The sequence below is a fragment of the Zootoca vivipara genome, chromosome 3 (genome assembly GCF_963506605.1).
Source record: "Zootoca vivipara chromosome 3, rZooViv1.1, whole genome shotgun sequence".
Classification (NCBI taxonomy): domain Eukaryota; kingdom Metazoa; phylum Chordata; class Lepidosauria; order Squamata; family Lacertidae; genus Zootoca; species Zootoca vivipara.
The window spans coordinates 51,451,526-51,463,563 of record NC_083278.1 but is presented as its reverse complement, the minus strand read 5'-3'; the positions used below and the strand labels follow the sequence as shown (position 1 = coordinate 51,463,563).

The 12,038-nt window shown below is 42.2% G+C and overlaps 1 protein-coding gene across 1 annotated transcript; it reads left to right on the top strand.

Annotated features, from left to right (window-relative positions):
- Positions 1-895: 895 nt before the first annotated feature.
- Positions 896-11,528, top strand: TRAPPC3L (trafficking protein particle complex subunit 3L). Its single transcript, XM_035110674.2, has 5 exons — positions 896-1,044; positions 4,607-4,704; positions 6,656-6,755; positions 9,822-10,001; positions 10,974-11,528. The coding sequence occupies exons 1-5, from the start codon at positions 1,003-1,005 to the stop codon at positions 11,091-11,093; spliced, it is 540 nt and encodes a 179-aa protein (XP_034966565.1). The 5' UTR covers positions 896-1,002; the 3' UTR covers positions 11,094-11,528.
- Positions 11,529-12,038: the final 510 nt, after the last annotated feature.

The following is a 12,038-nucleotide window of genomic DNA, read 5'->3' as shown; positions in this document are numbered from 1 at the left end:
GATGAATGAATGTGTCCACTGGTGTTCTTCACAGATGTCAGCTGGCATATGTTTCTATGAGGGAATTCCTATTTGAATGCTGTTGAGATGAAATGAGTGTGTGTAGGTGTGTGAATGGTTTTCCCAGTAGTGATGTATGGAAGTGAGAGCTGGACCATAAAGAAGGCTGATCGCCGAAGAATTGATGCTTTTGAATTATGGTGCTGGAGGAGACTCTTGAGAGTCCCATGGACTGCAAGAAGATCAAACCTATCCATTCTGAAGGAAATCAGCCCTGAGTGCTCACTGGAAGGACAGATCGTGAAGCTGAGGCTCCAATACTTTGGCCACCTCATGAGAAGAGAAGACTCCCTGGAAAAGACCCTGATGTTGGGAAAGATTGAGGGCACTAGGAGAAGGGGACGACAGAGGATGAGATTGTTGGACAGTGTTCTCGAAGCTACGAACATAAGTTTGACCAAACTGCAGGAGGCAGTGGAAGCCTGGCGTGCTGTGGTCCATGGGGTCACAAAGAGTTGGACACGAGTGAACGACTAAACAACAACAACAACAACAACAAGTGTGTGAATATGATGTGTGAGAGGTGGATAGATATTCATGAACAAACTATGGCTATGCCAAATAACCAGCTTTATATATTTCTGGCATAATTAGACTTCTGGATGTTCTGGTCTTGCTTGTCATGCAGTGAGGTCAGCTATTATGCATGTGATTTGCAATTTCTGCTTTAATGGATCAGTTACTGATCTGAGTCAGGTTGTTCTCTGAAGCAGGCTTGATTTCTTGCCAGACTTCTCTTGGAAGATTTGAATCACATAATAGGAGGAGCAGAAGCAGAAAGTGGCACCCAGATCTCTTTTACTTTCAGAGAGTAGTAAAGGGTTGTTGCCAGGATAAAGCCAGGATAAAGAAAGGAATCCAGTAACGGAAAAGGAAAATGCTATTTGAAGAAGAAAGGATATAAACAGGGAATCACATACTCTCTACTACTGCCCAGGAAAAATGTCACGGCCAGCAAACAGAAGACCAGAGAACCCCAAAATAGTAAGTCTTATTTGGACAGGTAAATGCTACCAAACATAAAACTCTCCTTTTTAAATTAATGTGTTGCTCTGTCATGTTTTGCAAGCTGGGACATATAGCTAAGAATTTCAACATGTTTAGGGATATAGATTGCATTTTCATCTTTTGTTTTGAAATGAGAACCCAGGAGAGGGAGCATTTTAGTTGTGAAAGATTCAGAAAAGGGCAACCAGAACCAACAAAGAGCTGGAACAGCTCCCCTGGGAGGAGAGGTTACACTCTTGCTAGTTTGCGCTCTCTCTCTCTCTCTCTCTCTCTCTCTCTCTCTCTCTCTCTCTCTCTCTCTCGTGTGTGTGTGTGTGTGTGTGTGTGTGTGTGATTAACTTGACACACATAGTGCCATTAGAGTAGTGCAGCCAGAAAGAAATAGAAAATCAAGTTAAACATTCTGCTTTTCCACATTTTTTCCATGCTGGCACCTGTTTGTAAGCTCCTTAAAAGTTTATAATTTACTGAACTAATTTGTTATATAATAGTTCTTTAAAATATAGTAAGATAAATTGATTTCTTAAAAGAAATCAGTTGGTTTTGCAACATATTCTATGCTTCTCAAAGTGGCATCAAAAAGACTAGCTATCAAACCTGCTCTGTGTCTATATATGAACGATTCAGGAAGATTATTTTTTTTTCAAATGATACTGCAATTTTGTCCATTCATCACCACCACATACGTACAAGCACCCGTAGTTTCTCGCTCTCCTAATTCTGATCATCTATTAAAGATTTACCTTCTTGGCCACTAGATGGCAGCACAGTTAATAGCAGAGCCACCAGTTTTAATGTTCCAGAAATGACTCTCTGATCACTTGAATCAATTTCTTTCCCCAAACATTGAATACTCTCACTGGATTATAGTTCCCCAGACGCTAATATGCAATTAACATACCGCTGAGCAAGTCTTACATGACACCAAGAAATCAAAAGAATTGATTCCAAACATGTGACTTGTATATAATTCCAAGCTGCTTTTATTCCTTAAAAAAAGAAAGAAGTTCATATGCAATTGCATTGTGGAGTCTAGGAGTGTAAGGCATTATATAGAAGTTTGCCAGACATATTTTTCCCTGTGCTTGTTTGAGTCACCTCTGTGTAAATTTCATAATATCCACGGGCCCTGTCTAGGCCACTTAACTTGGAATTATTATTTATTTATTTATTTATTCATACATACATACATACATACATACATACATACCCCACCCATCTGGGTGGGTTTCCCCATCCACTATGGGCAGCTTCCAACAAAATATTAAAACATAAAACCTCTCTGTACAGGACTGCCTTCGGATGTCTTCTAAAAGTCAGATAGATGTTTATTTCCTTGACATCTAATGGGAGGGCTTTCCACAGGGCGGGTGCCACTACCAAGAAGGCCCTCCCCCTGGTTCCCTGGAACCTCACTACTTACAGTGAGGGAACCGCCAGAAGGCCCTCGGCGCTGGACCAATGTCCAGGCAGAACGATGGGGGTGGAGACGCTCCTTCAGGTATACTAGACCTAGACTCAATGGGACTTGCTTGTGAGTAGACGTGCATAGGATTGTGCTGTACAGTGATAGTTTCAGTGGCTATTTGTGTTTGCCAGGAGCCTGCCAGGAGCATTTGGGTGTAACTACAGGTGACGTTTAACTGTGTCACTTGTAATTTGCCATATTTTATTTACTTTTTCCTTTACTTAATTGCAGGTATGTGGCAAGGCAAGGGGCTATTTTATTAGCATTGCAACCCCGGGGAGGCCATTCTACTGCGATTGCAACAAAAATCAGGCTGAAGTTCTTTGCACATCAGTTGCAAGGCACTGTGTTGGGATTTGTCCTCACTTCATGCAGAGTCAATGCGAAGCCCAGTGGGCCTGCTAAGAGTCTCATGAAAATAAAGGATGTGAGATAGCTTAGCTTCCATGATGGTGGGCTCCCTTGGCAGATACGTCGAGGTAGAAAGGGGTCCTTCAAGGTAGAAAGGCTGGATGCTGTGGCTGTAGGCAAGGATGAGGAATCTCCAGCCCACAAGCATATTTTGACCCACCTGTCGTGCCAGTTTGGCCCACCAATGAGGAATGCGGCAGGTAAAGAGCTGAAATGGGCTTACAGGCACCCCGATTAGGTTTTCGTTGGATCGTGAGATGTCCCCACAATGCTTTCAGCATCAAAAGCTTCTCAGTGAGGTCTTGCAGCATCGTAAAGGATAGAAGGGTCCACTGAGTATTCAAGTTGTGCAACTGCCTTGCATTTCAAGGGCACAAGTGCACGAGCCCTTTGTGAGCGCTTGGCTAGTTTTCACTAAGGCTACCATCTTAGGCACACAGACTTGGATGGAGGCCCCACTGAACTTGCTTTGGAACAAGCACTCATCAGAAGGGCTGCATGGCTGCAACCCATGCAAGTCACTGGCAAAAAATTTCCAGAGTTGTGCTATGTGAGTTTTTGTGGTCATGAAGTGTACTTTAAGGTTGTGATGTGCCCTCTAGAGACTTTGTGAGCACACAGAAGTTCCTGCTCTCTCCTGGTTTCATAGAAATTTCAAAACACGGCAGAGTTTACTTGTTCATTGGGAGAGTGGAAAGGTGTGCTTCTGGAGACATTGCAAAAGAAACCATTTGTGCACTTGTTATTACTCTCACCTGAATTATTTCCTTCCTAGTTCTAAACAGCTTTTGCATTTCATTCCATCACAGCCACACCCACCCACTCCGCTTTCTATCTTTCAAACAAAGCAATTTACAGGAAGGTGTGACTTTATTCTTTCCCCTCTCTCTTTTATATGCTTCTCTTTGTGTTATAGGACTGGCATTTACCCACCGTTTCATCCTCTGCATCAGCACATCATATGGTATGCTGAAAGACGTCTGCATCTACCCTATACAGTGGTACCTCTACTTATGAATTTAATGCGTTCCGAACGCACATTCGTAAGTCGAAATTTTTTTTAAGTCGAATCCCATAGGAATGCATTGGGAGAAAAATTCGTAAGTCGAAGCAACCCTATCTAAAAATTCGTAAGTAGAAAAATATCCTATCTAAACCGCATCCAAGATGGCGGATGGAGCTCCGTTCGTAAGTAGAAACATTCGTAAGTAGAGTTATTTGTAAGTAGAGGTACCGCTGTAATATTTCTCCCTGGGAAACTGGGATTTTTTGAGAGTTCGTATTGGGCATGGTCAGGGCCAGCCCAAGACATTTTGGCACCTGAGGTCAGAAGAAGGGGCCAGAGAAGATATACATCAAGAACAAAGGGGGAAGAAGGATCAACCTTGGGATCTACTGCCCCAGTGGACCCAGCCGCCTGAGGTGGTTGCCTCACCTTGCCTTGTGGATGGGCTGACACTGGGCATGGTCAACATGGCACTGTGTTGCTAGTTTTTGGACAGTGCAGGCAATTATGCAGCACATACGGAGTTCATTGCCTTTTTGTTAGACAATATGTTTATGGAAAAGCTCAGGGGCGGGGTAGGATAATTTGTTTCTTCCTAATTCAGTTTGTTTAATAAGCCATGACCATTGCTTTGTATCTCCCTTAATTGGCAGAGCAGAGAGCTTTTTGTACTCACTTACGGCGCTTTGGTGGCTCAGCTGTGTAAGGATTACGAAAAGGATGAAGATGTGAACAAATATTTGGACGGCATGTAAGTAGCCACCACAGGTTCAAACGCGGTTGCATATCAGCTTAGCAGGCAATGATATCCATTTAACACTGCTTTCCTCATACCGGGATCTGTCCAAAAAAAATCTAAATCAAGGAGATTTGTGGCACTTCTGGAGGGGCTGTTTATCCACACAAGATTTCCCCACCCTTTCTAGGACAATTATCCAATCGCTTTTCTAGCCCCCTGAGGTCTGGTAAGATAAGCGGTGGGAAATGGCACTGTAATGTATGGGACAGATGCCATTGGCTGGCTTTGTCCTATAAACTTCCATGGGAAGGTTGGCTCTCAAGATGAAGCCAACATTTTCTCAGGGAGTTTTCAACTGATGGGGATGGTGACCCTTTCGATGGCCTTTTTGACAGCAGGTTCTACAGCTACAAGTGGGACTTTACAGATCCAGACATGTCTTCTTTGAGAATATTCCATTTCATCCATCTCCCAGTTCCCACGCATTTTTGGGTCCTTCCCCAGCCCCCCAGCAGTCAGTGACCACTGAGCTTATCAGCTTTCATCAGTCTCATTGTGGCAGTGAGAGAAGGCTATACTGCAATGTTGAAATGGGCATTTAGCATTCCTGGAAATAAACAAATATTGCATGACTTTGAACTTCCGCCTACAAAAAATGTTTGTGTTACTGTATATCAATTTACTTGGCTATTATAGTCTGTTTTGGCTTTGTGTCATATGCTCTCATCATCCGATATTACTTAAATGCTTTCCCATTAACTGCAGTTGGTTTTCCAGTAAAGCTGATTGTGAATTGTAACTAAGATTAAGAGAGAGTTTAATGGAACTTTCCCCCGAATTCATTTAAACTTTAAATGGATCTGTTAAAAAGTTCCATTAAATACTATCTCTTCCATTTTAAATTTTAAAGCCTTTCAGGCTGGCAAAAGCAATATGTTGATTCATTCAAGTCCCTTATACTTGAGAATTCCTTGGCAGCGGCAGCTGGTAACCGTTTTACTTGGTAAGGCTGCATTTTTTAACCTTTCTGTGTTTGCCAGTAAGACTTACAGAGCACTTATTTAGGAAAGTGTGCCTTTACACGTGTGCAGAGTGCCATTGTCTCCTCTCTAAAAAAGCAACCCACCAATTATTCTCTGCACTTCAATGGACTTGATCGACTTTGTCCCACCCAGCAGCTGCTGCAACTTTTTCTGAGTGAATGCAGGAAAATAGTTAATAGCAAGTTTATTGCAACATATACACAAGCCACCACTATTTCTCTTCCCAATTTCCTCATTTTTTAAAAAAATAAGTGCAAAATAATTAAATAAAAACAGATATTTATTATAGAAAAATATTCATTGTTGCTTGCTTGCTCTCTTTCTCTCTAGAAAGGTCACAAAACAAATGTTAAACCAGGCTTCCTCAAACTTGCCCCTCCAGATGTTTTGAGAGTACAATTCCCATCATCCCCGACCACTGGTCCTGCTAGCTAGGGATCATGGGAGTTGTAGGCTAAAAGCATCTGGAGGGCAGGGTTTGAGGAACCCTGCGTTAAACTAACAAACAAAATGGATTCAAAGTAGAAAACAGTCCCTGTTGTTTCTCTGGCCTTCAGGGAAACAACTCCAACCATGCTCAGAACCAATGTATGATTATGGTGGCTAGTGCCGTTCTTGAAGCAGTTCTACCTCCACTCATCTCTTCTGTAGTGACTGTACTGGACAGGCCTCACAACAAGATGCAACAAGAGCTTTCTTACTAGGGCCTCCTTTCCAGCAACTCAATCAGTCACATGTTTTTTCTGCTTAGAGACGCATGGGAGGGACCTTGTCAGCAGAGCTATACTTTTGGGTTGGGAGCATCTGAGAGATTCAGAGAGTTGATTGACTAGAGATCAGGAAATTGACCCAAAATGCCTCTGTAGGTTCAAAGAAGTATCAAATGTGCATGACTGACTTTTTGTTCTCTCTTTCTCCAGGGGGTATAACATTGGCATCAGGTTAGTCGAAGACTTCTTGGCTCGCTCCTCTGTGAAGAAGTGCCGGAGTTATTCTGAAACGACAGACATTATTGCACAGGTATGCACAGGTGCTGCCTTGATGAGGCAAGGCTACATCCAAGTGTCCCTTTCTTAGCAAGGGTGATCACAAGAATGTTCTCCTTTTTGGGGGGAGGGATCCAGTTTCCAGGCATTGGCTGGCTGGGCAGGACAGAAGCACACCTCATCCCACACACCCACACACCCCGTAACCTGGTGCAAAAGAGGGTTTGGTTTGCAGTATTAGTGCCTTATGTAAATGGAGGTAACATGCTGTTCTTTTGTGTTTTTTTACTGCCTACTAATAAAATCCCATTAGCTGTCATGGGTTTTGAGGAAAGAAAATAGCTGATGTTTCCCTTGTAAAATTACAACACGGAATTAGATGGAAACCTTTAATGAAACGGGGTGGTATTTTGAAGAAGAAGATAGCACAGCAGAGAAAGGAGCAGCAAAGGTCTAATGAAGGGCTCTTTGCTTAAATTTCGGAAAATGACATTGCAGTAGAGGCACAATCAGAATCAATTTGCTGCTTCAAAGGGGCAAGCAAGGGAACCAATAAAAAGCAAATAATGTTTCACAGTTATGGATAGAGAAGTGCACAAAGCCAAATTGTTCCTGCAGTGCTTTAATGCTTTCATTTACTTATTTTAATAATGTATAAGTAAACTGGTTCTTTATTTGGTTTCTTTATTCAGTGGTGGAAAATTAACAAGTACTCTACTCCCATACAGTAGTAACATGCTATCCATATTTATAGTTTTAGTTAGAAGTCTAAAGCCTGCTTCTGGTTTTTGTTGAAGTGGGGGAGGGGGGTGCCAGGATCAGCTGCTTTATTTCTAATAGTCCCATTTTGCAGTCAAACTAAAAGTTATCCAATCACCAGTGTGTTGGTTTGGTTTAGTTAAAAAGATAAATAGATACGGTTTAATAATAATAAAAAGAATTCCCTGGATGCCTAGATTCAGGTTTGGGGCCAGTTCTATTTGGTGAGAGAGCCCCAACAAAGATTTAAAACATGCAGTAAAGCATGGAAATATAGGCTGTTAGACCTTTAAAATATCCCCTTCTAAGTTGCTTCCAAAATTCTCCACTTCCCTTAGCATAGAAAGAGACTACACATTTGGTAAGTTAAAAATGGTTTACTTACAAATTCTTCAAAGGTCAGATTCGTGTGATTATCCATACAGCAGCAAAAAAGGACAGGCACTATGACCTAGGTTCCAAATGGTGTCTGTTTCTAAATTATTTGTATAGAAACACAAATATAACTTGCTTCAGCCACACAGTCCAAGTTTGGGTATCCAGCTTAAACCTCCTTACTGGTAGATAGTGATATTTTTCTAGAAAAAGAGGTGCTGAAACTCACCACGAGTACCTTCCTCATTCTCTTAGAATGACAATGGCACCCTATATTCATTCAGTACCCCTACTGCAGATTGGAATGCAATTCAGGCCTACAATTTCCTTCTTATGGTTATCAAAATGAGGTGATAAGTTCACATAAAGTCACAAGCTGCCCAGTGTGAAACTGAGCACACTGTAAACAGAAAGCAAGCAAGCAAGCAGACCATTTTTACATAACTGTTAACTGGTATAAAACTGATGTAAGTTTGGAGGAGATGGAAAGGAGCCATGTAATAAAGTGAATGCAAACGGGGAAACCAATGGTGGTGATCATATATCCATAAAATGCAGGAGATCAATTTTTGCATTTGAAATTTGTGAAAACTATTCTACAGTTAAGTAGATTTCAAACCTGATTTCTTGCTGACTACAAACCAATGTTCACCTGGGCTTGTCTTAAGCCAGGAAAGGAAACCTATCATTTCTGGCTAATAGTCAGGCATGATGGGAATTGTAGTCAAGCAGCATGTGGAAGGCCACAGGTTCCCCATCCATGTCTTAAGCTAAAAAAATTCCTTCAGTAGCACCTTAAAAACCAACTAAGTATTTATTTTGGTATGAGCTTTCGTGTGCATGCACACTTCTTCAGATACAGTGAAATAGAAGTCCCCAGGCACTTATGTAGAGAAGGGGTGGGGAGGGGGTGGGGATGGGGAGGGGAGGGGGGATCACTCAGAAGGGTGGTGGAAGTGGGTGATTGACTGACTGATAGCTGTTGATGACCGAAAACGACTGCAAATGGTTTTGCATGAAAAAGCAAGGGTTGAGATGGCTGAAGATTGCTTATCATGTATAATGAGATAAGAATCCGACATCTCTGTTCAAACCAGGTCCCTCCATGGTTTTGAGCTGGGTGATAAGTTGTAATTCAGCAACTTCTCTTTCCAGTCTATTTCTGAAATTCTTTTGTAGTAAGACAGCTACTTTGAGATCTTGTATAGAATGTCCTGGGAGATTGAAGTGTTCTCCTACTGGTTTTTCTGTCTTCTGGTTCCTGATGTCAGATTTATGTCCATTTATCCTTTGGCGTAGGGTTTGGCCTGTTTGTCCAATATAGAGAGCTGAAGGGCACTGTTGGCATTTGATGGCATACACAATGTTAGAAGATGAGCAATTAAATAGTCCTGAGATGGTATGTTGGATGTTGTTGGGGCCAGTAATGATGTTGTCCGGGTGTATGTGGCAGCAAAGTTGGCATCTGGGTTTATTACTTATCACCCAGCTCAAAACCATGGAGGGACCTGGTTTGAACAGAGATGTCGGATTCTTATCTCATTATACATGATAAGCAATCTTCAGCCATCTCAACCCTTGCTTTTTCATGCAAAACCATTTGCAGTCGTTTTCGGTCATCAACAGCTATCAGTCAGTCAATCACCCACTTCCACCACCCTTCTGAGTGATCCCCCCTCCCCTCCCCATCCCCACCCCCTCCCCACCCCTTCTCTACATAAGTGCCTGGGGACTTCTATTTCACTGTATCTGAAGAAGTGTGCATGCACACGAAAGCTCATACCAAAATAAAAACTTAGTTGGTCTTTAAGGTGCTACTGAAGGAATTTTTTTATTTTACTTCGACCCAGACCAACACGGCTACCTACCTGTAACTTAAGCTAAAAAACTTTCCTTTGGTAACCATTTCCATCTGAAAACTTGGAGAAAGTGTTGATGGGATGCATGTTCTCCTCTCCATTTCCAGGTTGCTTTTAAGATGTACCTGGGTGTTGTGCCAACTGTGACTTGCAGTAATTCCACACAGTTCTCCCTCGTTCTGGACAAGAACCCCTTAGTGGACTTTTTGGAAGAGCTGCCGGCGGGGAGATCTTCACTTTGCTATTGCAGTCTCTTGTGCGGGGCCATTAGAGGTGCTCTAGAAATGGTAAGGAGCCAACAGCTGCTTTTGCCTCCTCTGCTGCTGTTGCAATTATTAAAACTAATAGGGCTCATCCGCACTTCTGTTTATCCCATGCCCAGAAAGCATGGTTCTGAGTGGTTTTCCCCTTGCCCAGTTCCTTTCCCAGGGAAAACCCATTCTTTAGTGCTAAATTGGAGCAAATGTAAATCCGGAAAAAACACAAATTGTGCTGCTTTTTTTTTTTTAAAAAAAAGTTTGTTTATTTAGATAAGTGCTAATGGACTTGTGCGCAGCTGTGTCAGTTAATGCATCTTCCTTTTTTAAAAAAAAAATCAAAAAGCAGGCTAGCTGTGCCCTTCTGTACAGAAAAGGGGAAGGTCACAATCTCAAAGAATGGGCACATCTGCATTTGGGGTCACTTTTCAGTGGAATTGACCTGAGCCTTGGAAAGCACATAGAGCTGAAAGGGGAAAGACTGTCACTTTTCAGACTTCCACTTTGGGCTCTATCTGCTCTTCAAGGTGCAGGGAGGGGGGTGTAATGATCCTCAGCACCTCATTGCTAAGCAGGAAGTATGTGAGGGGCTCAGAGGCTTCATGGGCCCCAGGCAAAGACAGGAAGTGAATCACTGCATTCACAGGCACCATATTGGCAGCCCCTGGCCCCCATGTTTCCAGGTGTCTTTTGCACAAATAAAACACCTTTTCATTTTCAATCTTGCTGTAGATTTAAAATAAGTTTTAGCTGTTGTGTTTTATTCTCCACTCTTTGGTTTTGACCTTTGTTAAGGCTTGTCAGCATTTCATTCTGCATTACATTTTATTACCCTTTTAATCAGCTGTTGATGTTGTTTCAAACTTGTTTGTTTGCTTTTATTCTATAAGCCCCCACCCACCCATTACAGTACACCCTCTTAAAACTTAAAAAAACAAACCTGCAATGTGGAACAACAATAAGTTTTCTTTCATTTATTTTGCCAAACTTACTTATTTTCAGATACACCTGGCTGCTGAAGTTACTTTCATCCAAGACACTCTGAAGGGGGATGATGTGACAGAAATTGGAATTGCATTCTTAAAGAAGATTGAAACCAGGAAACACAAACGAAATAAGTGAAGCCATATCTGAAGTCCCTGTGTGTGGACAGTTAATATTTTTGACCCTCTGTACCTGCCTAGAAAGCTATTATTCCTGATCCAGAAAAGGCATTCGATATAGAACCATGGTGTGGATGGTGCCACTTCTGGATCAGGCCCAGCATTCCCAAATGTTTGCTGTGTAGGGCAAAAAACTACACCAACCCACAAGCCAACATGGACATGAATGGTGCACGGTTCTCCCTCCTGGCTCAGCTGCAGATGAGTCCAGGGTGTCTTGAGGGAAGGGCTGCCTCTCCTGCATGCTTAGGTCATCCTTCTCCACATTCTTCAGCCAAGTAAAGTTAGATGGGTGGCTATGAGGCACAGGAACTGACTTAGCGGTGGCACACTCACTGTGGAACTCCCTGCTTCAGAAGGCTTAGCAGCCTAGCTATTTCATACTTAAAGAGACTTGTCAATGTAGTACTTGTTAGAAGCGTGGGCAAGATTTTTTTATTCTTCTTCTGAAGGAGTCGACTAATTATTTCCCCAGAGTGGCTGGGGAAACCCAGCCAGATGGGCAGGGTATAAATAATAAATTAATATTATTATTATTGGTCCATCTCTGCTGATTCTAGGAATTTCTAGTTCCCTGATGCTACTATTTTAGTCACCTGTTTCTCCTCAACAGTAGTGTTTTTGACAGAGCTGATAGATGATAGAGATGATAGATAGATTCACTACTACTGCTTCTGTGCCTTTGATGTTGCCTTTCTTGTAATTTCTCGGCTGTTTTCTAACTGGCAGTATTCATATGGCTTATCCCAGCAAATTCAGGATCACCTGTTGAGTGGAACGATAGGACAATACATAACTAATCAGATGCAGCAACATGACAATGTGACTGAGAATGAAGGAAGGCAATTGAGAATGAGAAGCGATGCTCCCTGGCAATAGTCACGTGATCAACCCTAGTGCCCCC

Bases quoted from the DNA above. Each gene is read 5' to 3' on its own strand.
- TRAPPC3L (XM_035110674.2), top strand. From the start codon at position 1,003: ATGTCACGGCCAGCAAACAGAAGACCAGAGAACCCCAAAATA. The intron at 1,045-4,606 runs GTAAGTCTTATT...CTTAATTGGCAG, and splicing joins GACCAGAGAACCCCAAAATA to AGCAGAGAGCTTTTTGTACT. The intron at 6,756-9,821 runs GTATGCACAGGT...CTCCATTTCCAG, and splicing joins CGACAGACATTATTGCACAG to GTTGCTTTTAAGATGTACCT.